Source organism: Panicum virgatum, chromosome 7K (assembly GCF_016808335.1).
Source record: "Panicum virgatum strain AP13 chromosome 7K, P.virgatum_v5, whole genome shotgun sequence".
In the NCBI taxonomy this organism is placed as follows: Eukaryota; Viridiplantae; Streptophyta; class Magnoliopsida; order Poales; family Poaceae; genus Panicum; species Panicum virgatum.
In genome coordinates, this window is record NC_053142.1 from 5,236,340 (window position 1) to 5,260,084 (window position 23,745).

The 23,745-nt window shown below is 43.7% G+C and overlaps 2 protein-coding genes across 2 annotated transcripts; both read left to right on the forward strand.

The window, feature by feature from the left end:
- Window positions 1–379: 379 nt before the first annotated feature.
- On the forward strand, window positions 380–1,813 carry LOC120639868 (zinc finger BED domain-containing protein RICESLEEPER 2-like). The gene has a single exon (XM_039915796.1). The coding sequence runs from the start codon at window positions 380–382 to the stop codon at window positions 1,811–1,813; it is 1,434 nt and encodes a 477-aa protein (XP_039771730.1).
- Window positions 1,814–10,541: 8,728 nt separating this feature from the next.
- Window positions 10,542–12,575, forward strand: LOC120639869. Its single transcript, XM_039915797.1, has one exon. The coding sequence runs from the start codon at window positions 10,542–10,544 to the stop codon at window positions 12,573–12,575; it is 2,034 nt and encodes a 677-aa protein (XP_039771731.1).
- Window positions 12,576–23,745: the final 11,170 nt, after the last annotated feature.

Here is a 23,745-nt window from a genome sequence, read left to right on the forward strand (position 1 = left end):
TTGTGACACTTGAGACTAGAAAGGTCCTTAAGCTTTCAAATGGAGTCCTTGGTTCGCATGATTGTTTCGAAATGAGGGGTCTCCTTTCATATTTCATATGAGACTAATCCAGTCATTGAGTTTTCCTTTAAAACACACGTTAGTCGCATATGATTGTCATGAATCACCGAAACTTACCATTAGCATCTATCGGCCTAGATGCGCTACACATGTCAATATATTTTTGTTAATTCATTTCAACATGTGATTAGTATGTTCTGTAGACTGTAGTCTGTAGTGTAGGTCAGTTCTGCAGCAAAATTTATTTTTGACCAGTATATAATCTATGTAACACATCGAGCCTTTGGTGGAGGATGAGGACAATGGAGAGAACTTTGACATGAATGCTGCCAGTGCTATATCTTTAAGTGTGCCGACAGATGATGATGATGCAGATGGTGATGCAAGTCCGCAGGAGGATGGAGATGATGTTAGCATGGCATCAAATACATCTAAGCCAACTAGAGGACGGAAGAAATTGAAGACTGGGACTGGTATTCGTTTATCGCCTTCTAAGACCAAGATAAAGAGAGGAAAGAGGGCTGGTTGTTGGAAGTATTTCAAGGAGATACATGTTCAATCTGAGAAGGAGTTTGGTGTTATAATGACAAAGGCTAAGTGCAGATTCTGTCATAAGAGTTATGTATACCATCAAGGGGGAGCAACTTCACAGCTGAACCGCCACCTTTCCCGCTGCACACAGTTTCTGAACAAGCTTGCTAAGGCTAAAAGACAACTTGCTCAAGGTACACTCAACTATGTTGCAGATGATGGTTGTATTGTTGTTAATCCTACTGAATATGACCATGAGCACACTAGAAAATTGATTGCAAAGATGATAATTGTCCATGAGTATTCATTTAGGATGGTTGAGCATAAATGGTTTAATATCTTGATGAAGTGGATGAATAGCAACTATGAATCTATTGGTAGGAAGACTATTAAAAATGAATGCATGAAAGTTTATGAATCTGAGAAAGAGCAGCTAAGGAAGAGTCTTAGAGAGGCTGAATCAATCTGTTTGACTACTGATTTGTGGACATCCAATAAAAATGTTCAGTACATGTGTTTGGTGGCACACTACATAGATAGTGATTGGGTTTTGCAATGCCGTGTTCTTAACTTTCTTGAGGTAGATCCTCCGCACACTAGTTTGGTGATAGCTCATGCTGTTTTTGAGTGCTTGGTGGAGTGGAAAATAGAAGATAAGGTTATGTCAATCACCCTTGATAATGCTTCAAATAATGATACTGCTACTACAAATTTGTCAGCCAAGCTGCTTACTAGAAAGAATGGTCAGTTTGATCCCAAATATTTTCATGTTCGATGTGCTGCTCACATAGTCAATTTGGTGGTTAATGATGGTCTAAACCAAATAGAAGGTCTCATAAGTGACCTAAGGAATACTGTGAAATATTTCAAGAGGTCTCCAAGTCGCCTATACAAGTTTGTAGAAGTTTGCAATGATTATTCTATTGAAGTTGGGAAATGTTTGTCTCTTGATGTTAAAACAAGGTGGAACTCAACATATAAAATGTTTGACACTTGCATTGAGTATAGGTCTGCATTTGGTTATTATGCTCAAGTAGATCAGAACTATGCATGGAAACCTACAGAATCTGAATGGAACATATATGAGAAGATTAGACCAATTCTAGGAGAGATGGCTGGAGCAACCACTGCATTTTCAGGATCAGTTTACCCTACTGCTAATGTGTTCTACCCATACATTTTGAAAGTCAAGATTGCATTGTTAAAGGCAAAAAAATTCTAATGTACTCGAAGAAAATCGGTGCTACAATGTTAGACAAATTTGATAAATATTGGGAAGAGAAGAACAATGTAATAGTTAATGCTACAGTCCTTGACCCTAGGTTCAAAATGAGATATATTCAGTTCTATTTTAATGGGCTTTATGGCTCCTCGAGGTGTGAACAAGAGGTTGCTGATATAAAAAAAAGTTAGAAGAGCTGTATGTAACGAACATGGCACCATTGATGCCATTTCGAGTGATTTTGGTGATCGAATGACAACACAACACTTGGACTAATATGATTGTTAAGATAATCATTCTCAGGCTTTTAGGTTCAAGTGATGACAAAGAGAAAGAGAAGATAGGCGTAGCAAGGCCCGATGGACTGCCCCTACGGGGGTGCAGAAGGGAATCGAAGCCAAGTCAGCCTATAGGCACCGGTTGAACCGACGGTCTAAAATAGGGCATCGGTGCAATGGCCGTCCTTTGTACCAGAGACGATGTCAAGTGCCCAGAAGAAGTTTCTTCAGCACCGGTTCAACCGACGGTGCATCGGTGCATACCACCGGTGTAATGACGTCAGCGTCCAGGAGAAGATTCCTTCAGCACCGGTTGAACCGGTGAGGCATCGGTGCAAAGCATCGGTTCAACCGGTGGTCTCTGCGTCAGCCATCAGGAGTCCAACGGCTACTTCGTGTTATGAGTGACCGGATGAACCGACGCTACCCTGCCAAGAGGCATCGGTTCTTCCGGTGGTACGCAGATTTTCAGCTAACCGTTGGAGCAACGGCTACAAGACTTGGTGGCCTATATATACGCCTCACCCCGGCCATTTGAAGATTTGCTGGAGTTGCTGGACATCCCACACACACCCAAGAACATCTCCAAGCCATACAAAAGCATCAAGATCATATCCTTAGCCCTTAGCACACTTTGAGAGTGTTGTGTAAAGGATTAGCTCTTAGTGAGTGAGTTTGCAAGGCTTAGAGCCTTTGTGCTGTGGTTCATTAGTGAACCAAAACAAGAGCTTGGTGTGCCGGCACCTTGGAGCGTGGAGCTCGCCGGCAACGTCATCGACCCTCCGACTTGGTGTGGAGCGGCGACGACACCTTTGTGCGGGGGACGTGGAGACCCCCATCCTTTGTGGAGAAGCTCCTTAGTGGAACCCGGGGCCAAGGTGACCGTGATTGTGTTCACGGAAGAGACTTGGTGGCCGAGTAGCAATACTCTTAGTGAGTGCTACAACAACGTGGATGTAGGTGTGCCTTTGTGGCTAACCGAACCACGGGATAAACACCCGCGTCAAGAGTTTGCTATCTCCTATCCCGCTCTTTAAGCTTCCGCATTTCATTCTAGTAATTTGTATGCCTTTACTTTCATAGAATAGTTTCTTGATAGGAAAGGCTATAGGTTGCTAAACTCTTTTGGGATAGGGGTTTTACACTAGAACAACCTAGTTGCACATCTAGATAGCTTGTTTTAGTTTAAGCTTTGTGCAAACTAGTTGGAGCCATAGGTCTAAGTTTTTATTAGTGCCTAATTCACCCCCTCCCCCTCTTAGGCTAGAGCACCCAATCACTTTCACTGTACAAGGAGCATGAGTTGGAGCAGCGTCGGAAAATAGGTGGCAGCAGCAGCTTATCAACCGCTCAATTAACCTCATCATCAAAGGAAACAACCAGCTCAGTGGCTTGTCTTGTTTCAAGTGAATTTCAGTCCTTTCTAAAGTCAAGTGCTTCAGAAAGTTCAAAATCTGAGTTACTTATCTACCTAGATGAAGCAAACAATTCCTTAAATGATAAGAATTTTAACTTACTTCGATACTGGAAGGTGAATGCTCTTAGATTTCCTGTTGTGTCTAGTATGGCAAAGAAGTTCTTGGCTGTCCCAGCTAGCAGCGTATCGTCTGAGTCCACTTTCAGTTGCGGAGGTAGAATTCTTGATGACCATAGGAGTTCTTTGAAGCTAGCAACTGTTCAAGCACTAGTTTGTGCATCTAGCTGGATACGAGGTTCTAAAAATCCTCCTGTTATTCTGGTATGTGATTTTTAATCTATTTTTCAATTCCATTTTCCCCAAAGTATGTGTGTAAATATGTAATGCTTAATTCTTTTACTATTTTTACAGGGAGAAGACGGCGATGATGGTGACATTGAGACTGTGGAGCTTCCGAGAAGTGTGGTGGAAAGCAACCATTAAGAACTAGGGACCTGTTGGCTGCACGTCTACTCCCCATGCCTGCTTCTATCTTGCTTTTGGTGTTTATATATTACCTACAAACCTGATTGGCTGATCAGTCTAGCACTCAAGTTGTTACTCATTTATTTTGCTTATGTAAACTCTATGAGTATGACTATCGTGGCGGCGGACTTATGGTCATGGTTGTGGTGGGCAGTGGGCTGGACAAAAACTTTGGAATTGTGGATCAATCGATGGCTGGATTATATTCTCTATTGTTAAAAATATAATTACTTTGTGTTTGTTACTCACTGCTTTTATAAAATCACCATGTACTGCATTCTGCATTTTTGTGGTTTGGCTCGCGAGCCAAACGAGCTAGCTCGAGCTCTTTAGCGAGCCGAGCCGCTCTCTGCTGGCTCATTTGTAAAACGAGCGGAGCCGAGCCAGCTCATTAACGAGCCGACCTGTAACGAGCCGAGCTGGCTCGATATCCAGCCCTAGGTGCATATATGTACAGTCTCAAACATGTGCCAACTTGCCAAATCCGTCGTGGTGGTAGTGAGTAATGACTCGTTGATCTGTTTTAATTAATTGATCTAGTCACAGTCTGCTGACAAAGCCAACCAGCTGGGAGCCATTAGATCAGATCTAAGGATATAAATCATAGCTACACGTTCATAACTTCATATGAGTTGAGCCGGATTTCAATTGGAGAATCTGATTTTTCACCACGCATGCAAAGTTCTTTTACTTCCATTAATTTTGATCGAAGATCATGTGTAACAAGAATTAGTAATGACCAGACACAAGTTCCTGCAGTTAAATTCCTAGTGCTAGAATAGTGAATAGTGCTAATGGTGAAAGAATGGATGATCACTTCACTACCGGAAACCGCCTATTAGCCGAGTGCCCTGAGCTTTGCCAAGTGCTTTCTATCGATCACTTGGCAAAGAAGTTGTGTGCCCAGTGCTTCCCAAAAAAACTCTTGGCAAACAATAAACACTAGGCAAATTAACCTTTTGCCGAGTGTCAGTTGAGAAGCACTCGGCAAAGAGGAGCATGTGCCGCACATATGCGATGGCCGGCGCACGGCCGTGACAGCTGTTAGTGCTTTTGCCGAGTGCACGTTATAGGCACTCGGCAAAGCTTGGTTTGCCATGTGCTATTTTTTTTTACACACTTGGCAAACATGAAGCTCTGCCGAGTGTCTTCTAGGGCACACGACAAACTGTTGAAAAGAAAATCACCACTGGCCACCAAACTTCTTCTGCTGTTCTCATACTACACGTGTTACTACATGTTCAAATTTGGTATATTTATCAATCAGTTTGCTATATTTAGTTAACTAGAACATTTGGCGCGCATTGCGCGCCCTACCATATGGATGTAACAATAAAATAATATACAAAAAATAGATACAAATGCATATGACAACAATCAAAATAATAATATTACTTATCAATTTCTAAAGACCATGTCAATCATCCATATCACAAATCACATAGCCAACTAACACAATTAATCAAACAATAGCTAAACTTAGTCATGGACAATTTAATGCATTTATTATAATTTAGTAGCATTCTGAAATAAGTCTACATTCAATCACTTCAATTACTTTCTAGGATTAGAATCATTGTAATACTAATGAAAACCTATGATGCACTAAAAATTTAAAGTTTCATATGCAGACTACACTTTTAATATATGTGGCAGCGCACATGGAGAGAGAGGAAGGGCACAAGCCAAGGGCCTTCCTTCACGTCTGCAGGTTAACCCGCTAATAATAGGGGTCACGCGCGCGGATGGGACCCCGCACGTCGCACAATCCAGCTGATCCAAATCAGCACACCACCGGTCAAAACCATGCATGTTCACGGTCCATGAAGGGATGCAATATTATTAGTGGTTTCTTCTTCTATTTTCTTCATTCATTCATTTGGAATAATTGTTCTAGAAGGCAGAATATTTTTTTATTATGTTGGAAATATTGTTCCAGAAGGCTCCACCATTTTTTATTATATCGGAATAATTATTCAGGCAGAATATTTTTTTCATTATGTTGGAATAATTCTCTAGCTTCAAAAAAATTTCTGTGTTAAAAAATAATTTTAACAAAAAAACTCATCCTAATATACTGAAGTGGGATCTTGTTTTGAAGATTTCGCGAAACTCAGTGGTGCAGTTAGATTTTGATTCAGATATATAGTTTGGGAACTATAACTTTTTCTTGTTTGATTTTTTATTGGGTCACATGCGCAATCCATTATGACTAATGTGATATCTTGACTTTTAGTCATATATGTGACTCCTAGCACCCCCGCTTAACCAGCCACACGCTCCAGACGAGTAGACCGTGTGCCGTAGGCCCATGCAAAAAATAGGAAACCGAATATTTTTTTATTACGTTGGAACAATTCTTGCAGCTTCAAAAAGAAAAAAGTTCCATGTTCAAAAGATGTTCCACCAAGAATCATCCAAATATATTCAAGTGGGATCTTATTTTGAAGATTTCATTGTAAGAAACGTGGTGTAGTTTGGATTTTGATTTGGAAATACAGTTTGGGAAATATAACTTTTGTCTTGTTTGGTTTCTTATTAGGTCATATGCCCAGCCCATTATAACTTGCTCTCTCTATCACCAAATATAAGACATTTTGGGATTCAAAATTCATACACAAATATAAGGCATCCTGAGTTGAGAGTGGATCCAACCATCTTAATTATGCATCCCTTCTGTGCCTTTGCCAACAGAAAGACGTGCATGCGGCCATGCGGGGGATGTGCATGGAAAAGGGCATACTACTTTAATTAGCACATATATTTAGTTGCCCAAATAGAGTCCCAATGCTTAATAGTTAGAGGTAGGAGAGTCTTTTCTACACAATCATAATCTATCCTCAAAATTCTAAAATGTCTTATATTTGGGGACAGATGGACTATAAGATACCTTGACTCCTAGTCACACATGTGACTCCTAGCAGCCTTGATTAACCAGCCGCATGCTCTTGACGAGTAGACCACGCGCCGTAGGCCCATGCAAAAAAAGCGGGCACCTGCATTTAGTATAACTGATGCAACAGATAGTATTAAAGTTGTGACCCTAGAAACTAAATAAAATCCAAAGTGAAATGGCTCAGGATCAAAAGAGATGCTTATTCATTAGTTTCTGCTTCAACACCATGTCACCAGTCGTGCTTTAGGAAATAGACGATTCATACCTGACGCTCCTGAGCATCACCAAATTCTCACTTTTCAACCACATACATGGTAGTTGCCATTGCTGTATAGCGTTTTCACACACAAACACACAAGTTTAAATTTAAGAAGCTCTTAGTTTTGTGAACTTACAACTTTAAAGTACTATTAAAATGTTTTCCTAAAAAAAGCTCTTGGACTTGTTTAGGACAATATAACGAACAAGTATATAGAGTGAAGAATTAAAAAATATTGGTATAAGATAGTACTGTCCCTAAAATGATTCTGAAATAGATGGATATATCCCAGGTAGGCAGGTACCTATTCCTCCACACAAGATCCTCTAGCTGTATGTCTACAAAAATAGATCGTCTAGTTGTAACCAACCTGAAAATAGAAACGCTGGTACGCTTGATCTAACCTTCCCGCTTCAATTCTTATTACCCTGAAAACAAATGGAATTTGGCATGCCAACCGCGCAACCAACTATTTTGCATGGCATACATCACACAAACCCACAGAAAGTTCTCCTCTTTTTAATAGTAAAAGGCAACGTAGATAAAACATTTCAATTTGCCACAGGTGTAACTTCCACTGATTGGTTTGTAACCTGGAACTGCTTAGACTATATTATTGTTGGACGCTTGGCTGCAGCTTGTGTGTGCTCACACTGCCACATATCGCCTCTAACAAATGCTAAAGCGACCATGACTGATGGATGTAGAGCTATATGGTACAACACCTCGCCCTGTTTCCTCTGTTTTCTCTTCAGCTTATCCTTGATCCCCCCGCCCGCCTGCTGGCCGTTTCTTCTAAATCAATGAGCAAGACATGCAGGATTTGATATGCCTTCTTCTTTCTTAGTCAGGTAAGGAATACGTGCCTGTGTTTGTGTTTTTATATAATGCAGTTAGTTCTTGTATTATATTGTCAGAGCAGTTACAATGTTTTCTCCAGTCTCCCACTCTTGATTATCTCATTTTTGCAGATCAGCCGCGTTCATCTCAAGAAAGTGAAGCGGTCACACTTGGTTTTCTGTCATCTGAACTAACATTTTCCTCTCAGTGGATAAGACGAGGGGAGATTACCACGAGCTGCTGACAACTTAATTATTATCACTGGTATACGCACACCACTACCTCAACGTTTTCCTTCCTGTACAGCTTACCTCAAAAGTATGAACATATTCATAAAAATTCCTTCACCACATCAGTTTCAAATATATTAACAATAGCAATGTTTATTTCCCTCAAAGTGTTCTTCATTAAGGATGATAGAGGTTTTCCTTCCTATACAATCCCAATATAATTACATGGTTAAGATTTCATAAGGTCGATTGTCTGTATTATTTGTACTTTACTATGATTTCTTAATTTAGATGTTTTTTCCCTCATTTCATCAAATCTCCGAAAGTTCCATACCTAGTTACCCCTGATTAAAGTCTGCGCGCATATAACTTTAATTGTCATTTTAATACTAAAAAATGATCAATATGATATTAGCGGACATCTCTTGTTCAGGCCCTTAATTAACTTTGATATTATTGATGAGTGATTGGTAGTAGAGTTTGTGTCTTGCAGGAATTTTGTTAAGACATTGATAATTAACTAGAATTCAGCTGTCTGCATCTCTTTTTGGGGCCTTACTTAAGGTGGCTGTTGATTTTAGTGCCTTGTTGATATCTGCTGTGTACTCTTGAGCAATTATGTCATTAAACTCAGTTATAATGATCTACTCGTTATATATTTAAAATAATGAAATTCTACAAATAAGGACCTGGTATTTTTCCATTTATCAAAGGATTGATTTAGATAGTTTCTTTATTTACATATGGCCTTTGTAGTATAGGTTTTCGAAAAAAAAGGATTATTTGAAGTGTGTCATATCTACAATTTATTGCGAAAAAAGTAAACATAATGGCGGCATTCATTTTAGTTCTAATTGGTCAAGTATTGGAAAGAATGTTCCCAAGTAGAATCTTTGAAAACAACCAGATTCTGTAAGTTTTAAATCTCACTGATGGCATCAAAGCACGTCAGAACTGCCCCTATATAGCCTGTGGTTTCTTTATTTTCACAAACTACTAATATATATGTCCCTAGCAAATTTTTTATTTTTTAATATTTATTAGGCTTTTCTGATGTGAATGGATATTTTCAATGGAAAATGAACTTGCCTTGTTCCCCAATATTATCTTGCTGCTTGTTCTTTTTTGGAAAAAGTTTAAATTACTCCCCCTCAACTATAGCCATAGTCCAGATAACCGCCTAAATTATAACTTAGTTCAGTTTACCCTCTAAACTATACCATTTAGTTCATTTTATCTTGCTCATAATACAATTTATCTTTTTTCGTTTCTTTATACACAAGTTGAATTTTAATTTCAAATTTTGCATGATAGTAGTGGATATCACAATAAATATTTTTAAAAATTGTTTGAATTTTTTCATCATTATTTTTCATATAATGTTGAACTCCAATGATTAATTTATTATTAATTATCCTAACCTATCATAATAATGATAAAAAATTATAATTTATTTTTTCTAACATTTTTTATGATGTATACTATCATCTTGTAAAGTTTTAACTTAAAACTCCAACTATGCATGGAGAAACAAAAGAGACAAATTGTATTAGGGGGTAATTTGAATCAAAAGGTATAGTTTGAGGGGTAAAATAAACGAAACCATAATTTAGGGGGTTATCTAGACTTTGGCTATAGTTGAGGAAAGTAATTTAGACTTTTTCCTTCTTTTTTATCTTATTTATATGCTATGGTGTACATGGACCAATGATATATATAGAGTATATTAAATTTCAGGAGACACCATATTGTACTTCAGTTATTGAAAACCTCTGAAAATAAATTTGAATAATTACGACGCGTGCACCAATCTACAGACCAGAAAATAGTAAAAACTCTGTTAGGCTAGCACTAATAGTATTCCTACCCATCATTTGGACTTCTCTCAAAAGCTTATGAGAACACTACTGATGATTAGGGAGCATTCATCTAAACAAATTCCTCAATCATTTAATTGTTTTAGCTCTGCTTGTATTGCAATAGGTTTGTATCGACCTAAGTTATGAGATAGCAGTATCAATGGTACATTTTTTATTTAATTTGAATATTAATTTAATTGACATATAATTTTATATATTTTTAAATTAAAAGTTAATTGATTTTTTAAACACGTGCGTGTTGCACGTGCATCTATGCTAGTCTAAACAAATGATAATATCATATTTGGCTTTACATGAATTTTCACCTTTTCAATCTACACATGTTGATTAATATTCAATGTAACAGGTCGATCTATCCTCCTCTGAACAATCACCTATTTTCAATATTATTCGCGAGAGCAAAATGGCTGTGAACCCACTGGACCTCTGGAACCGTTGGGCCATCCAGATCCTACTGCTCTTCAGCCTCAGCCTGCATGTCCTCCTCCTACCTCTTGCCGGAATCCGGCGACGCAGGGCCTCCATGTTCCTGAGGGTCCCTCTGTGGCTGGCATACCACCTCGCTGACACGATAGGCATCTATGCAATTGGACTCCTCTCCCTGAGCAGCGCGCTGCGCGACCATCGGCTCATGCCATTCTGGGCACCCTTCCTTCTCCTACACCGCGGCGGCCCGGACAGCATCGCCGCCTACGCGTTCCATGACAACCAGCTCTGGCTGCGCCACCTCCAAGTTTTCATCGTCAAGGTGCTAGCAGCAACGTACATCCTCTACAAGCATCTCCCTCGAGATGACACCTTCCTCATCCTAGCCGCCTTGTTGATGTGGGTGGTCGGCATCGGCAAGTATGCAGAGAGGGTTGTGGCAATCAGGGGCGGTACCATGAGCAACATCCGAAACTCTCTCAAGAAGCAACCAATCGCTAGGCATCATCATCACTTCCATGATTGGGATCAAGGACTAGTGAAGAAAACCATCAACGAAGATGAAGCGTATTTGCGCCGGGCTCATTACATGTTCCACATATGCAAGCGTGCAACGGTGGATTCTTGGCTGGAGAAAGATCCCGAGCACAACACCTTTGAGATGCTCAGGGCTCTTAGGAAGGAAGGCTCCAAGGGCATGTGGGCATTCGCGGAGATGGAGCTCTCCCTGTTGTACGACATCCTCTACACCAAGGCTGCCGTGATCCACACTTGGCCTGGTTACTTCATCCGTTTCGCCTCATCCGCCGCCATTGCTGCCTCGTCTCTGCTCTTCCATTTCAGTGGCAGGGATGATCACAAGGTAGATGTTGCCGTCACGTACGCCTTGCTTGCTGGGGCATTCCTTATGGAGGCAGCATCCCTGCTGAACGCCCTAGGATCCTCATGGGCATATGCATTCTTGTGCACCACACGATGGAGCTGGCTCCAGTACGCAGCCCTATGTACCGGAAGGTGGGACCGGCTTCGACACATTGTCAAGGCTACCAAGAGAATGGTTGGCAGCAACCAGTCAGGTAGGAGGTGGTCCGGCGAAATGGGGCAGTACAACATGTTACACTACTGCAGTCGCCGCGAGAGGGCCTATAAACCCCTTTTGGGCAGATTTGCCGCGATGTTGGGATTCGAGGAGTGGTGGAATAGGAAGCATTACTCTGCAACAGTTGACATTTCTGATAGCCTGAAGCAGGGGTTGTTTGAGTACATACACAGATTAACAGAGACGGGTTTGAATTCACAGGGTGTAATCAGGAAGAGCTGGGGTCAAGACGCACTTGAGAGGGAGGACCGGGACTTGTATGAGCGTATCAAGAATGAAAGAAACCTCGGCGTTGAGTTCCAAGAGGGAGTCATAATATGGCACATCGGCACAGACATCTTCCTAGCCAAAAGCAGCAGAGATGCCGGCGACGACGACACAGCTGATCTGGTGAAGGGTATAAGGATGCTGTCCAATTACATGATGTTCCTCCTCATTGACCACCCTAAAATGCTCCCTGGCCTTGCCCAGAACATGCTGTACCGGCGAACCTGCGAAAATCTATCAGACAGGTGCAAGAACCATGGCCATCCAAGAACTGGAAATGTTGGTGCAGTGCTCAAGGAAATATTCCGCCTGAATGATGGCCCTACTGTCACTGAACTGAGCCACATAAATGAGCTCGCAAACGCCGTGTACAAGGAGAGGCCGAAATACAGCCACACTGTTCCTCGCCTCTGTTATGCTAATGAAGTTGCTAAAGAACTACTTGACAGAGAGAAGGACAAAGGCAGCAGGGCCGTGTTGAATTTGGTCCTTGATGTCTGGATGGATTTCCTAGTGTACGCAGCCAATCGATGCAGCAGGGAATCCCACGCCAAGATGCTCAGCAGCGGCGGTGAGTTGACGAGCGTTGTCTGGATTATGACAGACTTCCTCAACCAAGAAGCCTACGCTCGTCACAGGGATTGAGTACTGCAGGGAGACATGTATTTCCTATTAGAGTCAATTCATTCTCTACAGATATTATTTTGTATCAAGCTATTGAGTGTCATTACCGGTTGGTTGACTTGATGCAGTGATGCATTGAAATCCTAATTTTCTTGTGAGCTGTTGAATGCAGTTGTTATAAGAAGCTTCGAGTATGCACGCCTGTGTTTCTTTATTACCTTTTAACTTTAAACTTTATACCAAAACCTACCTATTCACTGCCACATGAGTTCCTTACCCAATCACTACCATAGTATCAAAAATAATGTATCGAGGGCCCACCCCGTATCCTGCCAAAGCAAATTAATATATTCGTGGGGGTGTTGGTGCAGACCGAGAGAGGTCTCGGTCTAGTTTTTTTTTATGAAAAAGAAGAGGGTGTTAGACTCCCTACTGGTTATATATTGAAAGAGAAAATAAACCGAGTTTGTACAAGTAAAACTCAAGAAACAAAGGAGACAAAGAAAACTAAAAACAAAACACAGTCTATGCAAAAAAGGGTTCTCCATTCTTCAAGTTGTTTCTTGTGTTCCACCAAAAAAAAAGGTGTTGCTTGTGTTTGTTCTGTACTCCATGTTGAAGCAAGTCGAGTTCTTTCTTGAAATTTAAACGGCATCCTTCCAAAGTTGGCTGTTGACCCCTCAAAGATGAGATCATTTCTTGTGGTACAAAATGTCCAGCGGAGGAGGATTATGCTCATGAAAATTGGTGTTTGCAGCCTACCTTTTAGAAATTCCAGGATCTCAAGAATTAATGCTTGATTGGGAATGTGTAGATGTAAAAGATTCCAGCAGCCTTGAGAAAGGGGACCATTTAAAGAAGGGATTTTCTGTAGTTCCTTCCACTGAGTTATTGCATAAGACACAATCATTTCTCGTTCTAGTTGCCTCCTACGCTAAATGGTTGTTAGCAAGGGCGATGCCACGGTCATTTTTCCTGGTGTACGTGCACCTGGGTCCAAGTGAAGATCTAAAGCTATTTATGTAACACCTAAATTTAAATTGTGTTTGAATTCAAAACAAATTTATTCAAATGATGTTTGTGTAAAAAAAAAGAGGAAAACTTCTCCTTTCAGCCCAGCCCACTCCCTCCTTTCTTTTCCTCGCAGCCCAGTCAGCCCAACAGAACTGGCCCAGTCCCCTTCCCCTCTCCCACCTTCTCTCTCACTGACGCACTAGGCCCGCCTGTCGGCGCCATCCCCTACCTCTAGCCAGTTCCTCTCCCTGTGACGAGCGCCACCGGCCGCCCGAGTGCCCGCACACGCTTGCCTTTCCCCCACTCTATGTCGCCATCTTCCATGCTCTTGAATGCCGCCGCAGTCCCCTCGCCTCCCCTCCTCCTCGGCCAGTACCGACCGACAGCATCTTGGCCTTCATGGCCGGCCGCTCGAGCTGTGCCCCTACCTTTCCCGGCCTTCCCTCTTCGGCCTATATAAAGACGCTCCGAGCCTCACCTGCCTCCCTTTCCCTCACTTCTCTCTCTCGCCTCCTTGCTCCTCTGCCCTGCAGCGCCGTCACCACCATTCCAAAGTGCCGCCGCCATCGATCACCTTCATCGACGCCTCTCCACGATGACAAACCACCACCGGAGCTCCGCACCGTGGTGAGGATGCCCCCGGTCTTGTTTCCCATCTCTCTCTCCCACCCTCCCTTGCTCTGGATTGCTCACTGGAGCAGGACGCCGCCGCTCGCCATGGAGGATGGAGCACCACCTTGCCGGCGCCGTGTGCCCTCGTCGAACCCTTCATCGCGTGCGCCATTGTCCCCTCGTCCTTCTCGGCTTTCCCGCGCGCGAGGCCGAGCTCTGGACGGCCGCATTCTGCCACCTCCGACGACCCCGACCGCCCCTCGCCGTCGTGCGCCACCTCCACCAGACCGCAGCGCCACGCTAACCTCTCCATCGAGCTCGCCGTCGCGCCCTCCCTCCCCTCAGCTTCTCCCCATGCCAAATCGTGGCCCGGAGCACCAATTCCGGTGAACTCCGGCTGTGCCAGCCGCTCGCTGCCACTGGTTCAGCTCGGCGCCGAGTTGAGCCGCAGCCGAGCTGCTGCTTGCACAACCTGACCCAAGCCGTAGTCGAGCCAGCCACCTGCGGAGATGAGCTGTTCGCCCGCAAGCCGCCCCGTTCTTTCTGAGCCATTGGATCTTGATGCAATGGATCGAATCAGATCTACCCAAATTCAATACCGTCAGCCCTGGTCTTTTTGCAAAAAGGACCCACAGTTTTATAGAAATCAACCCGCACTCCTCATCAGTTCAAAAGTAATTCCAAAAAAGCCCTTTTTCTTCTGTTTTAACCTCCGAGCTTTCCAAAATAGAACCCGCAGTCCAAGACCCCTCCGTTTTCAAATCTAAACCTGAGTTTTATGTTTAATTATGTTTTAGCTCCTAGTTTCTTTCAGTTTAACCCCTGGGAGTTTTGTTTCTTCACATATAAGCCCCTGAACCTTGTTTTAGCTATATCTTTTTTGTTCTAACTCTATTTTCAGCGATTCTTGTGCTTACGCAATCCTTGCAACATGTACAACATCTTTATCATCGTATATTTCCCTATTTTTACTGTTTGTTGTGCTATTTCTTATTTGTTGTATGTTTTGCTTGTGTGATCGTGTAGACAACGCCCCGTTCAAGGGAGATCAAGAGTAATAGTACGAGGAAGAGACACAACAGTTTGGTAAGAAAGGAAAGTGGACAACTCCCCTAGTATATTCCCTTTTGTAACATCCCAAAAATTCACCAAATCAAATCGTACGCTTAATATTTTCAAAAAACCGTTTTCATCGTTGAGCTCCAGTTTTTCCCTAAAGCCCTAACCCTAATATTTCGGGAGCCTTCCCTGTTCCGAACATCCCGATGTCCAATCCCCGTTGCAGCCCTCTCTTTTTCCTGTGCCGCGCGTCACGAACCAACGACCACCGCGCCACGCCCGACCAACGCGTGTGCGCGTGCAGTCGCGGTCGGCACCGCGATCGGCGCGAATCCCACCCTCCCTTTTTTTTCTCTCTCTCTCTCTTTCCCATTATCTTTTCTTTTCTCTATTTTATTTTCCATTTTCTTTTTCTTTTTTTCCTCCTCCTCCCTTCCCTCTCTCTTCTTTCTCCCTGCTCTCTGCCGCACACCCCCCCACGCTGCCGTGCAGCTCGCCACCGCGCACTCTGCCCGAGCCGCTCCCCGCCTGCCCCCTCCCACGCGCGCCTCCCCTCCCTCTGGCCTGCACCCCCGCTACACCCGAGCCTCTCCCTGCCCGTGTGCCCACGCCCTGCCCTTGCTCAGCTCGCGCACCGGCCGCCCACTCGCCCATGCTCTCGGCCACGCGCACGCGCTCGCCGCACACACCACGACGCCGCACCACGCCTCTCCTCACGCGCACCACCCATGCGAACGCCGACCGGCCCTGCTCCCCGACCTCGCGCCCAGGCCAACCGTGCGCACGCGTGCACGCTCTCACCGCACCGCGGCACACCGAGCCACGGCACCGGCCCGCCTGCACGCACACACACCGCCTCTCCCGCACCACACTCGCACACCCGCGCTCACTCAACTCCCGGCCGCCCCGCCCGCGCGCACGCGCACACTGCCCGCCGTTGACGCCCGCACAGTGCCGCCTGCACCGGTCGCTGCCTGCCCGACGCGTCCCATCCTGCCTCGCCGCACGCGCCGTCGCCCTGAGCACGCACAACACCGGCAACCTTGGCACAACGCCGCCTACCCCACGCCCACCTGCCTGTTGACGCTTCTTAAAGCGCCAATTTACGTACCGCAAGCGCACAGATCGTGTAGCTTTTCCCTTAGAGTATTCCCCCAAGGTTTATCAATCCACGGAACAAGTGTATTACTATGCTTAACTAAGCACTAATGATGTTGGTAAAAGATCTATATTGAGTGTTTGAGTGTGAAATAGATCTAATCTAACCAATCTAATCTAATCTAGACTAGTGAGCAATGATAGATGTGTGCACAAGATATGAAGAGCATTTGTCCATAGGGTCTAGGATCACTAGAGATGTAATCGCCAAGCAACGAAGAACGGATCTAATCTACCAAAGGTGTGTTCCAAGATCAAAACCTTTCCCTCCCGCATACTGTCACTACACGAGGATAATCGGTAACGAATCAACAAGAACACGATAGTTGATGTAATCTAAGTAAACCATGCAAGAGCAAAGCAAACCCAAAGCCAAGTCGCGACTATTAGGCATCAAAGCATCATCAACAAGAATCATGGTAGATCAATCTCATAAAGGATTCGGCAATTTACAACTCAAGATCTCCTTACAACCCCATGAACAAACGAGGACTTTACCCCATGAAGCTAAGCGAAGCGTAGTCGATCATGGTGACGAAATCTCCTGCAAGGGATGGATCCCTTGCTGTCCTCCAACTTGCAGCGGCGCCGAGGGACGATGAGGCCTCCGGTGTCGCCTTTCTCTTGTGTCTAACTCAAATGTATCTCTGGATGCTCTTTCTCTGCGATCTCTGTGATCTCCCTGGATGCTCTCCGCGATGCCTCCTCTTTGACGGTGGCTTCGGGGTGTTTATAGGCAGATATAGTCGGCGGTTTTGGTAAAACACATATTAGGGTTGACGCATACTTCGCGCTGAAGAAAACCGAGATCGATTGGACTCCGAAAAGGGCTAGGCCGGCCGGCCCAAGGACTCCAGGCCGGCCGGCCTGGGCCTTTTCTGGCCCCTTTCAGTCCCATCTTTTGCGTGTTGAATCTTCCTCTTATTCCTCATCTTAGCCCAGTTGTAACCATGTATCAAAACATCTCCGAAATTGTCCAATTTCTTGTCAAAATGCAACATGCTCCAAAATCCAGGACAAAATCGAAAACGGTCAAGTTCGGGTGCCAAGTGGCGGGTTAGTACATGAATCATCCCGAAGAATTTACCAAAACAACTCCTAATTGTATAATAAAATGGGTACTTAAGGAGCGCCAACATTCCCCCCATGCTTAGCTTTTGCTCGTCCTCGAGCAAATCAAATCATCAAATCCTTCCATGGGTTGCTCAAGAGTTCTCGAACTGCAAAATTTACTTATGCAAACAAGTCTAACAATATTTCTTCAAACAAAGGTCAGAGGAGCAGCGAGGATAATCATATCATGAGTGTTTAAAAACTCATCCAATATTACTCCACAACTCTTACCTTTAGCCAGCAACTCGAATATCGACAACACTTGCTTTTCTTGCCATCCTTGGAGGTTTTTCTCTTTTTTTTTATTTAAGAAACAAAATACCCTGCAACAAAGGTTAGACCAAAAATTCTTGCACAAGTCCTTTCATGTCTCTCAATATAAGTGGCTATCCTATTTTATTTACAAGTTCTCATCTCCCGAAAGTCTCTTAAGTATAAAGTGGGGCTATAGGTGAGGCTTAGCAAAGTATATACATATATTGTCAAATTAAGAAAACCTTCTAATGATTGCTTACCTTACGAGCCAATGATCATGAGAGTTTATCCATAGTGTAAAGGGTTCAAGGGTAAGAAGATTTAGAATGGTGGACATGTGCAAAGGCATACAAAAAGATTGACTTCAAGGCACAAGCATCGTCCTCGTTGTCGGATTGCACATGGTTGGAATTGAGGATATTGTTCTCAAACAACAAGGTGATATCTCTTTGCACTTCTCTAACCATAGAATCCCTTCCTTTATTTTTTCCTTCTCTTCTCATACTTTTCTTTTTCTTTTTTTCTCTTTTTTTTCTCTCCTGAATTTTCTCTCTCTGTTCCGACCCTTTTCATAGGACACTTTCTATAAAACATAGATAGGCAAATATCCAAACTGTCTCCCTAAATTTTTAGAGCCCGAACCGAGACCAGAGAGGCCTAGGCCGGCCGGCTCAAGGGGTGTAGGCCGTCCGGCCTGGGGCTTTCCCAGGTCGGATTCGGTCCGTCTTTCCAGTACTCCTTCCTTTCTTCATCCCAAAGTTATGTTTTATACAAATCATGCGTAGAAACAGAACGTATCCTCTCAATTGGGTTGTGGTCAAGGAAGACGATAATAAACAGGATAATCTCGGGTTCGGGTTTTGGAATCCGGTAGATTTCATGAGTTGTTCCAATGAGGAATTCTCATTACCGAATATTGACGTGGCTAGCAATTCAGAGATGAAAAATACGGACATAATCATTGCTCGAAATTAAAACTCCCAAGAGAAAGAAATCCTAACTCAACTCAATGTACATCCAATACTTATGGTGGAACGAATAAAGCTTTTGGATGCTAGGATTTTTACTCTCGACTTGTCAAGAACTTGATCAACCTTATGCTTGTAGGGTTTTATTATTTTTATGAAATTAAAGTACTCCAAATCATGCCTTACTCGCAAGCGTAATCAAAACCAAGCGCTAGATCAAAGCTCAAGTGTGGATATTAACATGGACGAATAATTTACTAAGCTCCACAAATACGAAATAATTTTCATAACAACGCTCATGAACAATTGCTTTAAAGAAAATAAAGTAAAACTGAATGTATAAATAAAATTGCACGATCCAACAAAAACAAAGACTCTTTTTCTTTTGTTTTCATGACTCAATGCTAATTTAAGACTCACTCTCACACATGCGAAAAATAAAGCACACTCACACTAGACTATGACTCTCACAAGCACACTCACACGACGAACTTTCGAGTAAACAAAGACCAAAATTCAATCTACGAGTCATCACACCTCCCCCCATGCTTAGATTATGCGGCGTCCTCGTCGCAATGATATAAAAGACGGGTGTCACGCTCGTCGGTAGCCTCAACGATACCTCGGGCAATTGCATCTCGGGCGCCCTCCTCCTTGCTTTTGTAGATCTCCGACCATCCCGAATAACTTCCTTATGTTGCGGTCAAGGAAGTTATAGTCTTTTTCGGCCAAGCTCTCGATGTCGTCCATCCTTCGATCCATTGCCACGATTCGATCATAGCACCTATCAATGGTAGCGCGGAGATCCGCGATTTCGTTGCGGCACTTGAAACAGCACCCGGAGTAATGCCCGCTGCGGTTGGGGCTGTCGTTCTCGGGCTCATCGTCGTCCTTCTTCTTCTTGCTGCTATCACCTCCGGAGGGGTCGTCTTCCTCCCTTCTCTCCTCTTCGGCCCACCCCGGCCAATCATCATCGTAGTCACGACCGGTGGCACCCCATGAACCAGGGCTCATGATGCTCTCCCAATCGCTGCCGCCCCCCCTGCATAATCCTTCGGCTCCGGGGTGTGCTTGACGTAGTCTTTCCTTTTAACTCCGAGAAGGCGCAAGGAACGCCTAGGTGCGGGTGGCTTTTTGTCTTGTCGCTTCTTGCCTTCATCTTCATCGCTGCTGATGACGACGACCACCTTTTGGGCTTGAGCTAACTTCTTGTTGCACCATTGAAGGCTCTTCCCTCCGACGCTCATCCTTGCCTGAGTATTGAATTTCTTCGGAGGGGCTTTCGCTTCACATCGCTTTGCTTCGACAAGGAGGGGCTGCGCACCGGTTGCCGAGATGGGGCTAGGCGTCTTTGGCATCGGGGTGTCGGGCGTCCAACCCCTCTCCTCGATCTCCATTGCTGCAATCATGGCTCTTGCGCTCGCTGGACCGGCCATTGTCAAAGTCTCTCACGAGGTGGTGGTGTAGATTGAAAAGTATGAGAGAATAGATCTAACCCGCGCCTCTATTTATATCCCGAAAAGACTTGAACGAGAAGTCCAAAATATCTTCGGTTTTGGCATGCGAAATCTATAAGGCACAGGTTTGAAATTTCCTTATCTCGCACCTACCAAAAATCGAGACCGATTCGCACACGGGAAGGCTTAGGCCGGCCGGCCTAGGGGTGTTGGGCCGGCCAGCCCAGGGGGTTTTTCAGCCCCCAGGACTCCAACTTTTTTCGAGGTGCACACCAATAAATTAGAAGCCTATGTTTTACTCAAAGTTCGTCCAGAATAGAAATAAAACTATGAAAATAAAATCTAAAAGAGAATATTTACAAACTTACCTTGCTTAACGTCGTTAGGCTTGACGTTCCGGTTCCTCCTCCATGGTGTATATGTCGGTGTAATGAAGGGGCATGACGTCGGGCTCCAAGAATACCTTTAGTCGTTGTCCGTTCACCACATATTGGTCACCTTTCGCATCCATGATTGTCACCGCTCCCATGGGTGAAACCGAGTGTACGACGTATGGTCCATCCCATTTGCTTTGTAATTTTCCTTTGCCAAAGAGTTTGAATCTTGAATTGTAGAGTAGGACCTTGTCTCCTTCTTTGAATTCCTTGTTTTGTAATCGCTTGTCATACCATCTCTTCATCCTGTCTTTGGAAATTGATGCACTATTGTACGCTTTCAATCTTAACTCCTCCAATTCGCTTATTTGGATTCTCCTTTTAATTCCAGCAGCTTCCGCATCAAAGTTCATTTCCTTCATTGCCCAATACGCCTTATGTTCTAGCTCAACCGGCAAGTGGCATGTTTTTCCATAAATAAATCGATAAGGAGTCATACCAATCGGGGTTTTGTGTGCCGTACGATATGCCCATAGTGCATCATCTAGTCTCTTCGACCAATCTTTTCCTCCTTTTACCACGGTCTTCTTTAAAATGTCCTTCAATTGCTTGTTCGAAATTTCTGCTTGTCCGTTTGTTTGGGGGTGATAAGCCGTGGACACTCTATGTTCAATTCCCAATTTCTTCAAGCATTTACCAAAGTCTTTGCCCGTGAAGTGTGTTCCTCCATCGCTTATCAAGATTCTCGGGACGCCATATCGAGGGAAGATTACCGATTTAATCATGTTTATGGACTCCTTCGTTGATGCCTTCCGACATGGCATAGCTTCAACCCACTTTGAAACATAGTCCACCATCACCAATATATGCTCAAATCCATGTGAGTTCACAAATGGTCCCATGAAATCGATTCCCCAGACATCAAATAGATCTATTTGCAAATTGTAGTTCAATGGCATGACATTCCTTTGCGAGATATTCCCCGTTCTTTGGCATTCCAGACAAGTTGAAACAAATCTTTTCGCATCTTCATGCATCTCGGGCCAATAGAATCCACTAGCCCATACCTTAGCTTGAGTTCTAAAGTGCCCATAATGTCCTCCATATCCCGACGAGTGACACTTCCTTAGAACTTCATCACGTTCCTCCCTTGGTATGCATCTTCTTAGGACTCCATCTTCTCCATATCTATATAAGTATGGTGGATCCCAATAGTGTTTTCTTCTTTCTGCGATCACTCTCTTCTTTGCATTCTTGTCCAAGTGATCCAAGGGCATCCCTTTTATTGCCCTTATTATTTCATTCATCCAACTATCTTTGTCGAGAATTCTATATAGGTGATCATCTCTCATTTGATCCTCGATCGGTTCTTTTCCATCATCTCCATGGTTCATCCTTGATAGGTGGTCGGCCACAACATTTTCTGCCCCTTTCTTGTCCCTTATCTCCACATCGAATTCTTGTAGCAATAGGATCCATCGAATCAAGCATGGTTTAGCATCTTTCTTGGACAATAGATACTTGATTGCCGCATGGTCGGTATAAACTATCACCTTAGAGTTTACTATGTATGATCTGAATTTTTCGAAGGCGAATACCACGACAAGCAATTCTTTCTCTGTTGTTGCATAATTGAATTGGGCTTCATTGAGAGTCTTGCTTGCGTAGTAGATAGCATTTACCTTCCCCTCTTTCCTTTGTCCAAGAACGGCTCCTACGGCGTAGTCGCTTGCATCACACATGATTTCAAAAGGTAGATTCCAATCCGGAGATTGCATGATAGGAGCACTTATGAGGGATTGCTTGAGTGTTCGAAATGCGTGAAGACAATCACTATCGAAGATGTATTCCACATCTTTTTGGAGAAGTTCTGTCAATGGCAGAGGTGCAGCAAAAGACGGTTTTGAATGAAATTCGAATGAGCGCTTCTCTCCATCTAGATCAAAAGTGACAATCCCTTTTCCAACATCTAGAACAACATTTACTAATTTGAGAAAGGGTTTTCCAAGGATTATGCCTTCATGCTCATCATCACTAGAATTAATCACAAAAAGTCGATAGGAATTTTTTTACCTGTATGGCAACATTTAGATTTCTAAGCACTCCTAGCGGTTTGATTAATCTACCATCTCCCATGATCAATTTAATGATTGTGGCATCTAGGTTTGATGTTTTGTTAAAAAGCTCAATGTAAACCTTGGAACTCAGCACACTAACATGGGCGCCAACGTCACATAAAACATTGCAACATTCTATTCCTTCTATCATGCAATCAACACGAGGTGTGGGTAATGGGTTACCTTCGCCTTGATCGCTTCCAATCGCATATACTTGGGCTATGTGCGCATAGGGTGACGATTCCGAGTTCACTCCCAGGGTCCTTTTGATCTCCAGCACTTCGTCCAAGTCAATCTCTTCCTCTTTTTCTTCAAAAAGTTTCCGAATAATATCACCAGCCGATTCCTTGCCAAATGTATATCCCGTGTGATTATCTGGTGGGAAGTCTTCCGCTATCACCTTCGCTATTCCTCGCTGATTTGGATGCGGTCTTGCTTTGTCGAACAATCTTCTGAAGTCAATTGGTATCCAATCCATTTGCTCGAATTCCCTTAGCGATTTGGCAGTGCCCATGGTTCTTCCTTTCTTTTCCGGGTCGTCTTTTGTTGCACTCCGGATCGATGCTTCTTCATCGTGGTTTGTCTCTATGACTTTCCCATGCTTCGGTTGTTCTTCCCTCACTTCCGATGCCTCTTTTCTGAAAATTCCAGCAAGCACCCGTACTTGAGATTCTTCCTCGGAGCTTGCCGAACATCGTTTTTCCCAATATCTTCGCATGGCCGCACCCTTGCTGATTTTTTGTAGGAGTTGGGCGGCTTCCGTGAGTGTTTTCTCCATGAGATCTCCTCCTACACACATTTGAACAAACTGCATGCACTCGGGGGTTAGGGAAAAATAAAAGGTATGCAAGAGTACTTCACCGGAAAATCCGAGCTTCGGTCCTTGTTCAATCAATCCATTGAATCTATCCCATGCTTGATCTATCCCTTCTTCTTCTCCTTACGCGAAGTTGATCACTTGCTTCCGAATGTGTTGAACTTTGCTTAACGGAAAGAACCGCTCGCAAAATTTCTTCATCAAGTCATCCCAATTTCCTTTTACCCTCGAAGGATGCAAGTGCAAA